The sequence below is a fragment of the Cyprinodon tularosa genome, unplaced genomic scaffold, assembly GCF_016077235.1.
Source record: "Cyprinodon tularosa strain WSP-4 unplaced genomic scaffold, ASM1607723v1 ctg52, whole genome shotgun sequence".
NCBI lineage: Eukaryota > Metazoa > Chordata > Actinopteri > Cyprinodontiformes > Cyprinodontidae > Cyprinodon > Cyprinodon tularosa.
In genome coordinates, this window is record NW_024039252.1 from 2,560,197 (window position 1) to 2,580,902 (window position 20,706).

Consider the following 20,706-nt stretch of genomic DNA (forward strand, 5'->3'; position numbering starts at 1 on the left):
TTTTTGGCATCAAGACAGTTATTCTTATTGCCACATTGCCAGACAGGACACTGTTGAGAAAAAAAAAAATCACTATAATAACAGTATGCTGCTGAAGATCCTCAGTCATCAAGGTCATAGTTATTCCGTAAAAGTTTAAGAACAATCCACTGGTTTGAAGTTGTTTCGCTTTCCCTCCAGGAAGCTTTCTCAATTCAAATTTTACTATAATAACAGCTTTAAAATCAATTACTCTCTATTTAATATAAATAAAAATTTGTCAGAATGCGATGTTCACACTGTAAATCGTGCAATGCTTAACATACTATACAATAACCAAGTATCAATATAAGCCACCTCAGTACACCAGCTACACTGGAAAATGGTAGGTGTGAGGTTAGTAGAAGAATTTAAGATTAACCATTTGAACAGCAACAGTAAGAATACCATTGATTGCAAATAACTGTTGCCTTGATAAATTATCATTTCTTTTTCAATATTTCCCAACCGATAATGGTAAATGATGCAAAAATTGCTTGTAACTACCAGCGGCCACTTTTAACAAGGTAACAAAGTTTAAAATGTACAGCTTTGTAACTGACAACAGGATTTCAACAGCAGTAAACAGCTGATTTAACTAGACAAGTCATTAACTTTACCATTATTTGTTTATTATGGGGGTCAGACAACAAAGTCCGCTAGTTTTCTGTGCAATAAACACACAAGGATTATGACTAAATGTTTTTGGGTATTAAGGTTAGATTTCTGCTTATCAACGTCAAACAGTAACAAACTTAAACTAGAATGTAATAATTATTAAACCATAGTATTCTATGAGCAGAATCAAATGTGTATTTTCTTTTTTTAGTTTAAAAAACAAATGCATAATTTTCAAAGTTTCATTTATAAGCAAATACCAGGAAATGTTACAGTATTTACTACCTAAGTTAACAGACTATGAGGTAGTGATCCTAGTTAATGTCTAGACTAGTGCAACAATTTGAAACCAAAAGGTTGAACCCAAAGACAGACCTTGGCAAACTATCTACCTGCTTTTTACTCTTCAAACACAGCTTAGAACAATTTGCTCAAATAAATTCACCACATTCATCATGTGTTGAATACTGAAAAGCTTTTCCCAGAGGATAATGGAATCTCATTAATTCCACCTTCTGCAAACTCACCTTGTATACAGTGAAAGCACAGGAGAAGGAGCAGGAGGCAGCGGAACACTGGACACCTCCACAGTGCAGAGGCCATTGTGCTGCAGTTAGCAAATGATCCAAATGACTGATGGGCTGATAACAGTGCTTCAAAGTGTCGCAGTCGGAGGATGGAGAGCCGGAAAGACTTCAACGATCAGTAGGTCTCCGAGAAGTGTTGCTGAGCATCTTTTTTGTCTAAAAGTAAACAAGAAAAGGAAAAACTGTAAGACTTTAGAGGCTTAACAGTTAACATAATAATCACTATAGCGTTATTGAATCTAAGTTATGTAAAAAGATCCAATAAGTCATCTGAGGTTTACTTTAAACAAAACCAAACAAATGTCTAAACAATTTGAAGACCAAAAAAACAAACAAAGGTTGGATCAAACAAGGACTTTTTTAATGTTCACATTTCTGGAAAATCCAACATATTTTGTTCTCCCAAGTGTTTAAAAGGGTACCCACATGAAACCAAAGCACATAACAAACTTCAGCACATATTCGCTGTAGCATTGCAATCAATTGTTTACTCGACATAATTCTCCTACACTTCTGTGCTCAGCTTTCTGCATTTGCTAGATCACAGCAGAAGAAAGTTGCTCTGGCAACACTTCATTACAGATGAGCAGGATTTGAAAGCTACTTTTGTTTCCTGCCTTATCAAGGGGCAGCAAAAACAGTCCATTGTCTGTGGAAGCAGCAAAAGGTTAGAGTCTGAGACAGACAGATAAGCTGCTTACCAAACTCAAACATCGAAGAGGGGATTTTTTATGTTTCACATATAAAGACCAGCAAAGTCTCACACACACACACCCACACACACATGCTTATTTATATGCATGCTTAAACATATATAAAGCCACAATTTAAAATACTGCTTCTATAAAAGGGGAGGAACACTCAATATCTGTTGTTTAAAATGACATTTGTTATGTACCTAAATGCAAGTAGAACAACTTTGCTGTGTATTGTACTTATTGGTTAAGCCATTAGATGTAAACCATGCTGGATTTTGAAATGTTCTCAAATTCAGTTCAGGTATTTACTTTCAAGAACATAAACTTGGAGGCTGTTGCTTTACTAAGGCAAATCATGCTAACTCTGCAAGCGGCTAACATAAGATAATAAGCAAGTTTAAAAAGCCTTAATCTTTTCTTTTAACTCAATAAATAGATCTAAGTTATACAAAATGTAGAAAGATGAAGTTGGTCACAAAATGCATCTCTAAATAATACATCCACTCAGTCACACACATAGCACCAAACACTTACTACTTGTCTTCATGGAGAGGAGAGTAAATGTATCATGTTGCTGAATGTTCCTACATGAGATGCACTCTTCAATTGCTGTGATCATTTTATAATGAACCCAAAATCTGAGTAGCAGAGAAGTCAGCCCTGATCTCTCTGTAGGCCTCACTGATACACCTAGATTTCACATTAGTCTACTTAGACATCTTTCAAGGAAATGAAGGCTGATTTAATACATGACCAGGACCTACTGGAAGCGGAATAAAAGCTTGCTGGTTCTCCAACCAGCCTGCCGAAGCTTGAAAGTATTTATTTTTATTTGAGGTCACCCTGACCAAGCTTTTGAGCAGAAAACTCTGCACCAAGGAGACACGCATACAGGCAGCCTGAAACTTATCAGCTAATCTTGGGTGGCTTTATAGGAATTGTGCTTTTATTTTTCTTGCAGTTGTTTATCTGGCAGTGGCGCCGAAGCAGATCAGATAAGAACAAAGAGGAGCTGGCTTGCTCTCCTGTATGGGAAGTCTCACTCAATGTCTGCTGAGGCAGCTTGCAGTCCTCAGTTTACCAACACGACTGCCACAGGTTCAATACTGAAGAGAGAAACAACTCTCCAGAGTGATAAAAAAAAGAAGAGTCCTGCAGGCATTCATCATCCTCCAAATATGAGGTTTCGACATAGGACATAAACATAATGCTGGCTGACAAGAAAGGATTGGAAACTGTTGGGACCGGTTATTGGGAGGTGTGCCGCCGCCCCTCAAGTACCTGCTGAGCCACCCCTCAGCTCATCCAGACACCAGGGTGCAAAATTCTGTCCAGCATCAAAGATAAAGTCTTGCCCTCTTAACCCCAGGGTTCTTTCTCCTGATCAGCTGTCGCCCTGCTGAGTAACATTTCCCCTCTCTCCCTTAAGCTGCTGGAGTGCACAGACATGTTCATCTTTCCTAAAAAACACTGTTTTGTTTGGTGGGATTTCTGCGCTGAATGAGTCCAGACTTGAGATAAACGGATTAGGCGATTAATGTGAGGATGCTTTACACGAGTGCTGACAGACGCTTCATAATTTCACATCAGGGGACGGGGGATGAGGGGTGAGCAGTCGTAATTTGGTGGATGAGGGGCTCAATTTTTCCAAGCAGAACATTATTTTCAAAGGAAATTAGTCAATGTTGACCCCTTGGATATTTTACAGATTAATCATTTGCACAAACCTGCCCTTACAGCCTAAAAAATGAGATGGATACAGCACCGGCATTTTTGCTCAAAGAAAATCTCCATCGATGAACGGCTATATATTGAATAATTTTCTTTATCCTGTGAGCTCCCACTTCCAATTCTGACTAAATCTGACTTTTTCATTCTAATGATGCAAAACATAAAAAAAAAATTAATAAAATAGCTGCAGGCTATTTAAGAAAGTGGAAAAATTACATGATTCTCCAAAATTGCATCAAAGCACATCAACAACATCTTCCTGACTTCTATTAAACACAAAGAACATGTTTTACGTAAGTGTTGTGCAATATATTCAATAAAAGGCAATATTATGTAAGCATGTGTAATATCTTAATTAAAAAGGCATGCAGCCATTAAAGGAAGGAAGGAAGGAACAAAGGAAGGAAGGAAGGAACGAACGAACAAAGGAAAGAAAAAATTAACAAAGGAATGAAGGAAGGAACGAAGGAATGAAAAAAGGAACGAATAAGGAACGCACAAAGGAACGCACAAAGGACCCAAGGAAGGAAGGAAGGAAGGAAGGAAGGAAGGAAGGAAGGAAGGAAGGAAGGAAGGAAGGAAGGAAGGAAGGAAGGAAGGAAGGAAGGAAGGAAGGAAGGAAGGAAGGAAGGAAGGAAGGAAGGAACAAGTAATGAACAAAGGAACGAATGAACAAAGGAACAAAAAAATTAACAAAGGAATGAAAGAAGGAACGAAGGAATGAACGAAGGAACAAACAAAGGAACAAACAAAGGAACGAACAAAGGAACGCACAAAGGACCCAAGGAAGAAAGGAATGAAGGAATGTACAAAGGACCCAAGGAAGGAAGGAAGAGAAAATCCAATCATATCAATTGTTCTTGAGCAGATACATTAAAAGAAAAAGACAAAACTAGTAAACTGCAAATTAGATTATCCTGTCATGAATCAAGAAGTCAATGACAATTTCTGTCCAAATGGAGATGTTGTTTTTCCTGAGATTTAAATTAATGTAAAAAGAAATCCTAAAAGTGTATTCTTCTGTCGATCTCTTAGATTGACTGAAACTAAAATAAAAGAGGACTGGAATGCAAGTAATTCAAAGTACATTTTAGTTAGCAGACAAGTAAATGTAAAACAAAAATAATGATTGCTTAATCGAAATCACTCATATTGTCATCACATACCAAAAATAAAACATTTACATGGCTGCCAAATAGAATGCAGCCTTAATTAAAATAAAGACTATTGAGTAATAAGTTTAGGGACCAAAATTTTGCAAGTTTTTCTTTTGGATATTTAAAAAAGAAAATGTGCTTTTTAGTATTGAGTAGTTTTAAGTATTATTGGTAGTACAGAAAAAAAAATCACTTTTCCAATTTTGACTTGCATCCTAAATCATTTAAAGGTTAAAGAAAGATTAAGATTCATAACAGTCACCTCCTGCAATACAGGCTGCAGTGTAACTATTTTTAATGAGCCCACAAATGTAATGCACACCAGACGACAACAGAAAAAGGGCATTCATTCTGATCTGTGCATTAGGCTTCCTTTCCTCAAAAACCTTATATCCCCAGAGGTCTTCTCTCCAATAACTGTGTATCTGTCTGTAGAAAAGTACGAAAACCCCACCAAAGAAATGAAAAATGATTTGCAAACATTCCTGACATCTGTTTTTCTTTTGTCTCTCCTGCCGACACAGTTGAAATCCAAGGAGAAAGATCAATCATCAGTTAAGATAATGGAGAAAATCACAGTCTGCAGCGAATATTTCACATCGGCCTGATAGAAATAATAAACAAGCATTTAAAAATGGACAGCGAGCAATTAAAGGATAATTAAAATAAATGGACAGGAGGAGACAGCCCACATGTCTTAACATGAAATACAGGGCCGCCTGCAGCAGCCGCTTGAATGAATGCAAGGCTCTTTTGACAAAGCTTACGTCTGCCTCGCTCAAGCTGGAGAGGCGTCCGGTGAAAGAGAAATGGGGGAGAAGGGACGGGTGTGGGAGTTTCTAAGATGGGAGAAACTAAATAGATGTGAGACTTGTGTGTGGGGGTTGGGGGGGGGGTGGCAAAGGAGGCAAAGAATAGAATGAGGAGAAAGAAATGGGGCGGTGGGGTCAGCGAGGAGGATTGATAGGCTGTGAGTACGGCCTGACCTCGTGGGTTTGCCTCCAAGTTTTCTCAACAAGCTTAAAGAAGACAAAAATAAAGCTCAGGAATGTTAATTTATTTTCAATTGTCAACGCCCAGAGGAGAGCGTCAAAGAGCGCATACATACATATCAAGTAAGACTGGAACAAAAAACTAATGTGCAAGTCCAAGCAAAGGCTGAAAATTTACAATTGAAATAGAGATGAAGAGCGCTGGATCTTACCATCACAATCGTGCGTCTTCCACTCAGTGAGTAAGTACTAATTTGGAGAACTTTCTTCCACCAACCTCCATGCCCTACATTTAGGAGCAGGGAAGACACATTTGAGAGGGGAATTTCAAACACCAAAAAAAAAAACTGTTGATGGACTAGAAGTGGGAGACAGGATCTACAGGAACTAAGAAAAAACAGCCTGAGGGAAATTTTTTTCCTGTCCTTGGTGCACCGTGATGTTCCAGAGGAACTCTTTTGTCATGACAGTCCTGTCAGAGCTGTGCTTTAAACCCCTGGAGGGACATGATGTCATTTCCTTGGCTCCACCGGTGATGAAGAGAAGTCCCCACCAACATCCACAAACAGAGCTGCACCTTCACACAGCATAATCTGCCAAGTGTGCTTTATCAACATTTGGATGATAAGATAAACGGCCATCAGGATTAACTGGGTGGAAACTGGTCCGCAGCTGCACATGGCGAAACAAAACAACATGCTGATGACTTCCTAATTGGAACTCAATCCTCTTAATTTTCTTATCTAATACGTAGATGATTGGAAATGAGGTCATTCTGAGAAATAAATGCTGTAGTGTTTTAAAAAATGTAAATCTTTGTTTTATTTTATTAAAAATCAGCAAAAGTGTATTTATTTCTGAAAAAAAGACTATACAAGAGACACTTTTTAGAGCCATAACTCCCAAAACAATCTTATGACGATTGCCTTAAATCAATATGAAGGAATTTTAGTCAGTTTTGCTTTACAATGTTGCTTCAGCTTATTGATGTGTGTGAGTACTCATTAACTTTGGACGTTGGACCATGGCAAGCCTTAATTGTTTTACTCTATTTCCGACTAGCTGCTGTGTTTGACATTGTCTGGTTATTGTTCTAGTGTTGGCTGAACTTTAGCTGTCTTAAAGTTGGCCTCACATTTCACTGTAGACTTATTTTGTATATATTCGGCTGTCTCAGTCGACACAAGGTGCTTAAGTAATTTGGAGAAAAACCAAGCCCAAACATCATCCCTCCCCCACTAAGTTTGGCAGCTGGCAAGAGGTGTTTGTACCGATACCCTCTGTCACGGGTTTACACATCATAATATTGTAGATTTACACTTAAGAAATCACTGCAGATGTCTCATTAACATGAGCAAAGGTAAATCAGCTGGCTTTGTCTTTATAAAAAAAAAAAGTAGGCCTTTTTTTAACATTCCTTTGTAGAACACAAAGAATCTCAGCATCTAACAAATTTAAAAGCATTCTTTTAACAATTTTCTGAAAAGTGCACTCTCTGACCTTGGAATGAACTTCATGACATGCATTTCTAGGAAGACTGGCAGGTGTCATAAATGTTTTCTACTTGTGAATAATCTTCTAACTGGGAAAGATTGACTACAAATAGTTTGAAAAATGTACTTATGACCTCTTTCAGGATGATAGACAGCAAAAATTGCTTTACAGAGCATAGAGCTGATATATTTCTCCCCAGGTTTACCTGTACGTACCAGACCAACAAAATACCAAAATGTTCCATTTAATATAGGCTCTTAATCTTGCCAATGTAAATTCATAGCACCAATAAAAAAGTAAATGGGTTTTTTTGTCTTCCACACACTGCTTCTTCATTTTTGACCCATTTTTAATCAGTATCTAAGTATTGCTAAGATGTTGCTATTAGCTAGAATATGAAGCTGTAAAGAACAAATACTTATGTTACAGTTCTAGAATATGTAAAAAAAAAAGTACTCAAAAAGTACAAAGGAGAGAAATGAAAATTAATGGCAAATTTAATCGATAATAAAAGTTTGTCAAATACCTGAAGCTTTAAGTTGTTTTTTTGGTCTTATTTTTCTTGTAAAAAAGGACTTCACTTTTAAATGAGGCTGTGCTGAAAAGAAATAATTAAAATGACTATGCTTTTAAGCTGCAGTGTCCTTGAATACAGCTTGCAAAGCGTATACAGAAGCTCTCTGTAAGGTGCGAGGTTTCTTTATTTTATTGAGAGAACACAACGGTTGGTGTGTTCAGTGACTCCTAGCAAAGTGATCGAGGCAGGAGATAAGATTGTGCCAACAGGCAAATGGATCCAGTGAAAAAAAGAGGGTTGGGCAAAATTTGTTAAGTAAAGAGAACAAAGCAGACCCAGCAGCAATAACCAGGTTAGTGTCAAGCAAGTAAAACATTATTTCAGCCGCAGCACATTTACCTCATAACAATGACTATCAATGATTGACTATTAAAGCAGTTAAAAAAAAAAAATAAAATGTTCATCCTACTGGATCCCATCTTATTTCACAGTGAAACCAGAACTTAAAGCTTACAGAAGTCCTCATTCTCCATAGAGTGTAGATTATGAGCAGTTGTACAACAACAACAATATCCTAAACAAACTAATCTTACTGCTTTGCTGAAGTGTAATTTCCTAGCATCAAAAACAGAAACAGAACATTATGTTTTGCTCCGGTGTGCATGTATATTTTCGGCTCATTTGGGTGTTTTGGGGATAGTGCATTCTCAAAATGTGGTTCTCAGGAAGTGTGCTTTGAAACGGTTCACAGGAGACAGCTTGTGCTTGTTACTCCATCATAATTAATATTTGCGACTGGGAAAACTGTAAACAGTGCATGTTTGGCACTTTGCTTTAAAACTGATTTAAATAGCTTGAACATTAACCAAACTCTTTGGTGTTTTTCTGCCAATCAGCACCAAGTGACATTATCAAAAACCTGGAAAACATTTTAATTATTGGAACTGAGACTTCAGTTGCATCTACATGAAGATATGCGTCAAAAAGCTAATTTATTTCAACTGCTTTCAACAATTTGGATTCATTATGCAAATAGTTCATTATTTCAATCAAACAATTTCTTGGTGTTTAATTTGTGAATTTCCTAATATTGGTAGGCTATAACATTTCCAAGCTCATGTCTTAAAAACTCAACGTTTTAAAACTACAGTGGGTAATTTTCTGCGACATCCAATGGTCAAACTGCAGCAATATAGAGGACGCTGTGGTACAAAATGGCGTTCACATCTAATATCTTCAAGAAATTCTGAGGTTCGTTTACAAATACTTTTGCAAACAGTATTTTATTACTCTGTATAGGGTAATAGGGTATCGATTTTATATTGGCATAACTTAATTACAGCGATCTCTACGGTCACTAGTTTGTCAACTCTACACTGCAGTAGTGCAAAGATTTCTGCCTACATAAATGCTAGACCCGCTCCAGTGTAATTATAAATAGCAATTTCTAAGTCAAAGCAAACATAAATATACTTTAAGTTTTTATAGTCTTCACAACATCTACAAATATTACTGCAGAAAAAAATTCAAAGACTGCTGGCATGCCAATAGTCACATACATGCTCCACAAAGAGAAAGAGCCAGTGCATGTCAATCCTAATTAAGTTGGCTGTTCACAGGCTTCATTGATTTTCTATTAAATGTTCTAATTGTCTGAATTAAACTACATTTCTGGCTTTTAAATATTTTAACCATGATCAAAGGAATAGATAATTACTTACTCTGTAAGAAAATAATCTATATGTGTGAGTTTCAAATTTTGAATTGAATGAGCAACGTAACATACTGATGGTATTTGATTTATTGAGCTTCTAACAGCTACAAAACATAAATAAATAAACTGAAGCTCATTTTACATCTACAATTATTTAGCTACTTTGGGATGAAGTTTCTGCTTAACCAAAGTAAATGAAGTGACCTAAAAGCCGTTGGTTAAGCAGGAAGGTGGCCGGATCGGAACACAGGGCAGTCTGGTACTGACAAACCGGAGGAAAGTTAGTCTTTTCAATCAATCTCTTCATACATTTTTTTTCCTGAAAGCCTCACTTCTCACCTCCTCCAAGCATCATTTTCACACTCCCCTGCATTTATCCACAAAAACGCCCACGTGTGCTCACACTCCTCTCACCTCCGGCCCCCTCCGATGTTAAACAGCATTTTCTCTTACAAGCAGCCATAACTGGCTTGGCAACATCATCTTCACCTAAAGCACACCTCACAACAGATCCATTCACTTTCAGCACATTTTCCTCAAGCGATACGTCGATGTTTGCACCTCATGGAGGTAAAGAGAAAAAAAAGCAATACACAGTGATGTGATTTAAGATTTTTCTACACACTATGATGTCACATTCAAACTAGATTAGTTTTATGAAGAAGGAGCGCATAAAGGTAATTCATTACATCTGTTAATGGGATGTTAATGAGCAACATGCAGGCAGGGGGAAATCTGTCTAATCAGTCTCCAATGTTACACAACTCCATTCATGTGCTTCCATTGTGCCAGAGATGGATCATAATAATCAGAAACAATTTCCGCAATTGACAGCAACTTGTTCAAACAAAGACAAAAGAAATGCTACATCTGGGCCGAAGTGATCTCAGCTCCGGGGTGAGAGCCAGAGCAGCCCTCAGAGTCCCTCCTTCTCCAAAAGGAAATGACACATTATTTGCAAACTATCACAGGGATGTCGCCGCAGATTGGACCGGCACGGGTTTCATCAGGGCTCCTGTTGTTACACTACATACAAGTTACAAACATGGCAAGATTCAGGCAGAGCTTGGATATTTGGCATTACACGCCTCATGATTTAAAGACTAATCCCGTCAACATGAACATTAACTTATTTCTTTTACCAAATTCAAAAAGAAGGCTGTTAAACACCAATAAAAGCCATTACATTAATAGGGATAGAACCAAAGAATGTTTTAATTTTGTTTTAAAAGAGGGAACACGAAGTCAGATAGTGAGTTCTGGATTATACGGAATAATAAGGAACCTTAAAGCACCGAGATGCACCCATTAGGCTTTTCTTGGTAAAATCCGGGTTTTCTTTGAGATTATATTCCCCATTATTGTGATTTGTAAGGCACAGTAGCCTAACACATAATGGAAGAGAAATAAACAGTGATGCAGTTTTTTGGTAGAGACAGTAGCTTTTAGTCTGACAGAAAATGAAGGATTTGCACAATTATATGTAGGTCCAAGCATATGTCTCGAACATCTATGGGATTTTAACTAAACTCAAAATGACTATGTGTTGTAGGAAGGGCAAAGTTTCCTCAAGAATCCTAAGAGTTCAAATATTAAATTTTTTAGACTTTGTCCTATAAATTACAGATCAGAGCTAATTAAAAGAAAATTTTCCAGTTTTATTTGTACAACTCAATGTGTACAAAATTTAAAATACTTGAAATATCTTTAAATGCATATGTTGGAAGCAGTGTAGGAAGAAAATAAAAAATAATAATAATACAAAACCGGCAAGAACATAAAAATACATTTATAACTTGACAGGATTATTTCATTTTTTGATGAAGATATTCCTTATCCCTCAGTGTCTTCTATCTGGTTCAAAGCTGATAAAGGAGTCCCATAGTTCTTCATGGGAACTGAAACCTGAATGTAATTTATGCATTCAAATTCGGCTGATGTAATTATCTTGCAATTGTTATTCCTGTTTTAGGTTCTCCTGCAGGTAGGAAAACAAATGCAGCAAGTTGAGGCTAGTAGGCAATGAGCCTTACAGTTAGAACTCAGGTCACATAAACAGTTGATAGTCTCTCAACATGATGACAGGATCTTATCTGCATACCGTTAGTTTTTTAAACCAGTCTCACATTACTACATAAATTGCTAATGGTTGTTTTCAGTGATTTATCACCCCCAGTGCAGAAAACCTGCTTTTTTTTTTCCTTTTTTTTTTCTTCTGAAGTGATTTTAGGACTTAAACCACACGTTAATTCTGGTCATTCTGACACGAACCCATCAATGAGTGTTTGTTTGGTTGTCTTCTTTACAAAACAAAAACGAAAAAATCTACTTAAATTTTAGTAAAGATAAAGTTTTGACTGACACAAAATTCTATGGAAATGTATTGGAAACAAAATAAGCAAGAGAGTACAAAGGAAGGATATATTTTTCCGTTTATAGCATGTTAAACAAAATACACATAAAACATGTCACACCCTGATAAGTTATAATAAAGTAAATGTGTGTAAATCCCGTTATTGTCCACAACTGGGAAATTGGCCTCTGCATTCAACTAATCCCCTTGGGGAGCAGTGGGCTGCCATTGTGCGGCGCCGGGAAGCAGTGTGCGGTTAAAGGTCTTGCTCAGGGACCCAAAGTGCAGGCAGTGGGGATTGAACCGAGCACTTGCAACCTTCTCAAAGCAAAAGTGCACTGCTCTAAACACTAGGGCAACAGTCCCCCAGCACACACTGTCTAATAAACTCTGAGAATGCTGCCAAATCATTTTTTATTTACTTCCATGAACATCAGTAATATGAATATATAAATAATGCAGTATTTGTTTGCTATACTGTGTGCAATAATTTGTTAGAAACAAGCAAAAATAAGCAGCAACATTTTAAGATAACAAGCCATCTCATTCAACAAAAATGTAATTTTAACTGCTTCCCCAAACTGTTAGAGGAAATCTGGGTTTTATGTAATTTTGACAAATTACTTCATTTATTTGGTAATAAATAAGTAAAAAATAGGTTTTACTTTAAATAGGTGTTTTCTATTTTTTTTCCCAAAGTTTATTTATTGTATTTTGCTTATCAATTACATTTTGTTTTTCGAAAGGTTCAAGTGAGAAAAGTAGCATAAGTGAAAAAATGACTTTGATAAACTCCAGTGGTAATTCAGGCTACTTCAAAGGCCCACACATAAATGCTCATAATCAACTTTTTAGAGACAAATGGGACTTGAACAGGATCTGATCAAAGCCGCTCAGAATTACTTAGTCATAAAAAAATCTTTTTAATATACAAAAAAAGGTCAAAGTTGCAATAATGAAGACAACAGGAACTACAAGACCTAATGGTTTATGTCAAATGGAAATAAATTAATCGTTACAAAGGTTAAATAAAAAAAAAGGTAGCAAAAAATGTACTGCTTTAAAAAAGCAATACTTAAGAACTGAAGCGTCTAGGAATTAAAATAAATAATTTAAGCGTAATCTAATGTTGGTGAGAAATGGTTCTTTTATAATGTACAACATGTGGGTCCAACATTAGAAGGAAAAAACAAAAACAAGCTTCACATGATTTATGAGTTGGTTAAAAACAAAGTTATGAACCATTTCATACACCTAATTATATAAAATGTTTAGATTTTATCAGCAGTCCCTCCATAATTATATAAACAAACCAAACATGGAAAAGTACAAGTTCCAGAAAACCAAGAGCAACATGGACACATATCTACATTATTCGTTCAGCCCCCACATCACTGCATTATGAGACATGCAGTACTGTTTATATGAAAGTCAGACTTATTCAGCTGTTTTATCTCAGAAACAAATCAGTTTTTCAGACCTAGTTTACATCACTCAGACAAGCTGTTAGGCCTCTACCGACATTCCTGTCTGCAGTCCGTGCTCGATGCGCTTTCACACAGCTTCTAGGAGCTATTTAGAGTTAGATGAATTCTTTCAGTGGCATGAGAAACAATTTCATGCAGTGACTGTTTTGCCACAATGACAACTTCATGGCTCGCCTCACATGCACTGATATAGCCATCCTTCTTCTTTCCACACATTCCTAGAGCGCATTCAATGAAATGTTTGTCCGAACTCTAAACTCCGGTCTGCTTTGCATTACCCATGCATGGGCGGCCCAGGGGCTGCCTTCTCTGTGGGGTGTGTGTTGATGCAGCTTTGACACCTTTGCCTGAAATGCACCAAGCTGCCTTAAATCTCGACTATAGAAGTCCTATGAAAGCACATAAAAAAACTTGAAGATCTGTTGGATTAAACTAAATATAAATCCAAGTGTTGGGCGTGCATCCGAATCCGACCTGTGGTCCTGCATGTCTCTCCCCATCTCTCATACCCCCTTTTCCTGTCAGCCTACTGTCTAAAAAACGAGCCACTAGTACCATAAAATCTAAAAATAAATAAATCGAAGTGTTGCATGTCAACCTTAATAGTAATATAAGGCTTTACAATATAACTACAGTATCAAAAATTGACTGTGAGGTTAAGTGCAGGTCCTTTAGTATCCATTTTAGCTTAGGGTACAAAAACTAGTTGGCATAAAACAAATATTGAAACAAAGTCAGTTAAAACATGGACTGTTTTATCAAATTTATTTAAAAAAGAAAAACACTTGGAATGGATATTTTAAGGAGAATGAGAGTTAGAAATCACAGACAATTATTTAAATTCTGCTCAAATTATTCCATGTGACTAAGAGTAAAAAAAAAAAAAAGTGACAGCCAGACACAAGGTGACTTCATTACATATCTGTCATTAACAAACAATATGAGCAGTGTAAAAAAGAAAAACCTGAAAAAATAAACAAAATTGAAGGAAGAAAATTCTTCACTGTCTTGTTTGACTTTTTTTTTTTACTTTCTCACGGTTAGACCATCTACAATTCAAAAATAAATATATATGCATGTGTTTATACAAAAGGCAAAACACCTCATCTAATGGAACAAATTGTCTCTATACACACACATATGCCATTTTGAAGTTTCCAAATCTAGATATTCCACTTTCCAATTTCAGCGGTCCAACTAATAAGCATAGAGGACGAAGCATATGGTGAGTTTAATTTGTAATAAAAAGACAGGATTTGCTAAGTTCAAGTAGGAAAATTCAGCAGCAACAACCCGATAAGTGGAATTTTCAATCAGGTAAAGTCAGCAGCTCCATATTCTATCCTCATGTAAAATAATTCCCCTGCATATATTTATAAGTAATTGCAATAATAAACTAGCAATTTGTAGCTCTAATGGTTGTTATCCCATTTAACCCATTCTGCAATAAGTACTGGGTATCCTATACATGTTGCCATGTTTCATCCATGAAATAAAATTCATTAAATTACATTTCTTCTGGCTTTTTATAGCCAAACATCATTCACGTAATCCCTGAGCAAATCGAATTGGATCTTCAAGTATCATGTACACCATTAAGGTGTGTTTACAATAATTTTAACATAAGACTGCAGAAACAAACAGGATGTAACGATACAGTAGTAGTGATGCTGTAGCCCCCTTAGGGTATTGTAACCTCTCAGTATCTTATACAAATACAACAATAGGGTTACATTAGTCAATATTTGTCTAAGAAAAAATCAAAGAACTACCTTGGAAATCACAGTGTCAATAGGAATAATTAGAATCAGATTTAGAATCAGCCTTATTTGTCAAGAACAAGCAATCAGAGCTCAAAGCATTCAGACTTCGGGTACAAATAGATAAAATTACAAGGAAACAAAGACAAGGATGAAGAGATTATTATGTATGTGCATATAAAACCATTTATTTATATATATTTTAATGAAATATTTAAAGAAGCAGCCTAGCAGTGTAAGGTATTCATTGTGTTTATCAGAATGAAACTGGGTCTAGTGGCTTTTTTTTTGTTTTTGGCACAAGATCGCTACATCTAAGATTAAAAGCTAAGTAATGTTGGAATATATAGAAAAGTACATTGCAGCATACCATGACAGAAATAGATAATACTTCATAACTAGTTGGGTTCACATATAAAATTCAAACAATACAAAGACCTGTAAAGATATTCTGAAATTACTCGATGTAAACTATCATAAAACACTGTGTGCTCAGTGAAAGTGAATGTCACTAATACAAGAAAAAAAAAATACAAAGCTACTGAGGTAGTAATATCAAGACCCCTGAAGAGTTTGAAGGAGTTGTGAATTTAAGGAGGATTAAACAACATTTTGGAGACTTGTTGAGTCTGTTGCCGGTGGAAAACCAGACGGGAAAATTGATTTAAATATCAAAACTGCTGCAACATGAGGTCGAGCTACTGTGGTCCTGTAAAACTGCCTCCCACACTTCAGCCATTACTGGGCTGTGTGGAGAAATCGTCAAAGGTAATGAGTCCCACAGGAGGGCAGCCAATACTATTAAAGAACCACCACCATGTTTAACTGTTGATATTACATATCCACATTTTTTTCCCTGCAGGTAAACCCATCAGGATGGGGGGGTTGTTAATTTTTCTGTCTCTGTGCAGGTGCGCAGGGGGAGCTTTTTTATGACTGGGCCCAGGATGAAAGTGTGTCCTGAAGGGCATGGTTAATACCTGCAATTATATTTAGCTTAGTGTGTTTACTGGGATCTTAGTGAACACATGGCCTCTTTCTTTTAAAATGTGAAGGTCCTTACCGCTAGTAAATTTTTACCAACATTAATTTATGGTCATATAATTTCCACTAGGAATCAGAATGTCTCAAGCATCTCCACCAATAAAATTAACATGATATGTCTAGCCTTATCATGATTGCCCGGTAAAAGATGCAGACAGAAAATGCTAAATCACTTAGTAAACTTAGAATCCATTCCTCAACCTCACCATTTTACTTTTTGTTCACTTGCACAAAACAGCTCTGGTCACACCACTTCCTAAGTTCGATTTGACAAACATGGCCAGCAGAGGAAATTGTAAACACAATAATGACATATTATTACCAAGTCTGTTTAAACAGACTTACAAACAACTGCCTAATTACACATCCAACAGTTCCAGACCAGAATTATCACTTATTTGGAGAAGCTTTTCAGGCCAATATAAGCTCACTTTTAGCTCTGCTGCAGACTGCAATACTCCTGAGAGAGATATCCAGCTTTTAATCTGCCAAGTACTACATTATTAGCTGGTTACTAAATTTGTCTGTCAGTTATTTGATAATAGGCAGGTGGCGTTTGATGCTTTTTTTCTTCCTTTTGCTTATTCTTGCATTCATAGCTATGACATTGCCTTTCACAATGCACGTTTATTTTGTCTGTTTTTTTAAACTGCAACAGATATGAGGCCCGATTGTGCAACTACACACATTTATGGTGAGGTTTTTTCATACTCTAATTTGTTTCCTTCTGGTTATCCAGGACCAGGTCGCAGGAGCTCATAAGAGACTCCTAGACTTCCCTCTCCCCAGACATCTGTGCTAGATGTGCTCCCAGGCCATCAAAGAGACATAATACTTCCACCTTGTCGTCGTCCCCTAAAGACCAGGTCACACAGGTTGCGTACGACTTTTTAATCTCCGATCCTAATTTTTTCCGCGTTATGTTGACAGCATATAGAGAGGTTCCAATTATGCAGGGTGATCTGTGCCGATTTTCTTTTTTTTCTTACTGTCTCTTTGCTATACACAAATGAAAACAATTTTCCACATTTGACGAGAACAGATTATGAAAAGTTATTTAAAGCATTAATATATAAAAAAATAACAAGTGCAGCTATAAAGCAAAGCCCCTCTTAACAAGTTTGTGCAGCATCTCAAACCACAACAGATAAAGAATTTCAATAGGACAATAAAGAAAATAAAAAACACAGCAACAAACGATGTGGGATGGTTTTTATGCTGACTGGGGCAGTGAGAGGACCACTTATTTTGATGATCCACACAGAAAAAAAATAATATTCCCCACAATACCTTTAATTTGACTTAACTGAATAAAAGTTTTACACTTCCAGATATCAACACAGTATGTGTAAATGTTCTTTAAATGGGGTTTAACTGTCCCCTACTTTTTGGCTTTGATACATTTAGGAAAGTAAAAATAAAAAAATGTGATAACGTAATTATTCACATTTAGCTATCAGTGAAAAAGAACATTGTGCCTTTATAGAATGCTGCATTGGAGCTGAGGACTGGATTACCGGTAAGTATTTTCATGTAGTACCTGTAGTTACTTTGAATGGTTTGTATCATCACCATCCCTTATAAGTCTGGAAATGTTTGACACAGACACAGTTGACTAGCTTGCATTGTTTATGCCCAAACATCGTCTAAATTTGGTTGTAAAGTTAAAGGTGAAAAGACGTAATTTTCAACATAAACGTCTTTTCAACATCTATTATTGGACTAAAGTGGGACAAAATCATACCGACCAAATACAACCCCATTTTTTAACAATGATTTTTGGACTAAATTTTATTTTATTGCAAAATCAATCCACCCTACTACAAACTGCCCAGTTATGTAGCCATTTTTGGAAATGGAAAATACACATACTGTAGGTATAGCAAAAGTTTAAACAAACAGTTAAAATTAGAATTAATTAGGTTTGAACTTTTAAGAGTTTTAAAGCAAATAAAAATGTCTCTGAAAATCTGCTGTTTAGCTTCTTATGATGTTGATCTGTAACTCACTATTTATTCAAAATTATTATTTATTAGTTTGAATGTATTTCATATTTATATAATATGAAATTATATAGAAAAGAAACAAAATGTAAAAATTACTTTCACTATATGCTGAAGATTTATTATAGGAAGTGGTAGTAAAGAAATGTCAGAAATGCCAGAGCTATGGCTTTGGATCTAATCATGGAGAAAATATCAGAATTTAAATTCTTAAACCATAATTTAAAATCAGTTACAGTAAATCGTTCTAGTCTGTTTAAATCTTACAGGTTTTATACAAGGTTAATTGTTTTGCATGACAACACTAACTAGATAACATTATTTTCTGTTCCAAAAAACAGAATTAAAACAATATACCGCACTTTGTTTCCGAGTTTAAAGGTGTTTAGCTTCCCATCCAGGAAGCTTTCTCATTTCAAAATTTCAGCAATAGCGTTGAGTTCGAGGTTTTTCATTTTCTTTTTTTGGAATGACTATGACCTGGATGACTGAGAATCATCACCAGCGTATTGCACTCCATTTTGGAATATATAAAACCTTGAACACAAAGCTATTCCTGACATTTTGAATTGACAAAGCTTCCTGGATGGGAAGCAAAATGTCTTCAAACTTGGAAACAATTTTTTATTTTCTATTTTTAAATGACTATGACCAGGATGACTGAGAATCTTCACCAGTGTATCCTTTTGTGTTGAATGTGGGATGTTCATCTCTTTGGTAAATTGACGCAACAGAAATAGTGTAAACTCCAGTTTCCAACTATTGCCATTTTTCAGTACTGAACTCGCCCACCCACCATGTAGACTCCTTTGGAAACCAAAATGCAGGCATCAAAGGCACATTTCCTCTGAGAAACAAACACAGGTTAGACTTGATTTTCTAGTAAAAAAAAAAGAGTAAAAAAAATTGCTTTCTTGTGCTGTTGCTTCCTTACAAATGTAGAAACTGGGTTATTTAAGAGTATCTATCGCTGATAAAAAAAAAGTGTAAATGGATGTGCATGTTTAAAGTATTATAAATGAGACTCAGGCTGATTAAATTAAATTCAACATAAAATCCTGTAGCAGTTGAGAGTTCAAAAAAGTTTACCCCAAATTACTTTTTTTTTCAGCAATAAAAAAAAAAAAGTTCATTAAGGAATATGAAAATAATGTTAAAACCAACCTGTAGCTTTAATGACCTGACAATTTAAAATTTGGGTGTCTAAATGATGTGCTTTACCAGAGTTTGTGCTTTTCACTCCATTGTTATGCAAACTCCAGGGCCATAGTAAGAGAGACAGAATGGAATAGAACAATGATGAGAGCTCTAATAAGACTCGGGACAGCTGTCGGGGTGTGTGTGTGTGCAGAATTTTGAGTTAAGGCTGTCCAAAACCAGCAAAACAGGAAAAGAAAAAAAATGCGCGGTTGATGGTGTAGTATTTAAGGTCCAACGAGAAAATCAGACTGTCTACATATAATCAAATAACCCTTGAGGCTAAGTTTTTCCTTCTTTGGTCTCATAAATGTTCATAAATATTTCTTTATGCTTGTCTTAGCCGGATGCATATCAGAACACAGGATGTATGTTACCACAGCTAAGTCCTTGGTGTTTGGGAATTTCGATGATTTATTCGTATAAAAGAATAAAAAAAAAAGGAAAACAATATTGTTCTACACAGCACAGTTAGTTAACTGTTGCTTTGAGGACTAATGATTCAGTTTCCCACCGGTGCATTTATTGACCATTTTTATGGATCATTTCTTAAATCATTTGTTCTTTAAAGTGTGAATCCCAGAGAGCAGTGTGGCATCCTCTTATTGTTTTATCTGACCAATCAACAGTTCCAAAGCCCAAGTGTTCACAGCGATCAATAAAAAAAGAAAAGCAGCAAATGTGACCAAAAACCATTGAATTAAGAGTGACTAAAGACTCATTCCATTCTATCCAATGATCTGTTTTATCATAACTTTTTTCTAAGATCCAGTCCTTTAAGTGTGCACAAACTTTACCTGAATATTCACACTAGAGTTTTCTGTGTTAATAACTGTAGCAAACCTGGACGTGTGCATCTGCACAATGAAGGAAAGCACAGGAAGCGGGTTATGTAAATATAAGCAAAACATACACAACCGCCATACCACCACTCAATGCTTTAAAAACACACACAAAAAGGCTTCTGTTCATGTGAAGCTTTTCTAAGCTGCAAAGCCTTTTTCCCGTTGTGCTGTGCCTTAGCCCAATAGTTGTGTAAAGGATGCACGCCTCTTTTATTTTATTTTAAGTCCCCTGCCTCTGTTTGTTTCCTCCTCCAGTACATCATTCCTTTGGGTGTTTGTACGGTGTCCCTTAGTTACCACATAAGAGGCCGTACAGCTCAGAGAGTTAAAAGCCTGCCCTGTCCCACTCATACGAACAAGGCCATCAATAATTCACCCTCATCGGGAAGCATTATCTAACAGCCTTATAAAAATTTAAGGATTGTGGGTGACAACATGGAACCATGAAGAAAGTGCTTCGTAAGAGGACACTTCAGGTAGCGACAACGTTG

The 20,706-nt window shown here is 36.2% G+C and overlaps 1 protein-coding gene across 12 annotated transcripts in view; it reads right to left on the bottom strand.

The window, feature by feature from the left end:
* LOC119795708 (adhesion G protein-coupled receptor L2-like) overlaps positions 1-20,706 on the bottom strand; it is a 141,942-nt gene that overhangs the window by 110,592 nt on the left and 10,644 nt on the right. For all 12 annotated transcript variants that reach the window (XM_038303865.1, XM_038303866.1, XM_038303863.1 and 9 more), the window contains exon 2: positions 1,164-1,379. In XM_038303865.1, coding sequence (XP_038159793.1) covers positions 1,164-1,239 — 76 coding nt within the window. In that variant the 5' untranslated portion in view covers positions 1,240-1,379. The remainder of the gene's footprint in view (positions 1-1,163; positions 1,380-20,706) is intronic.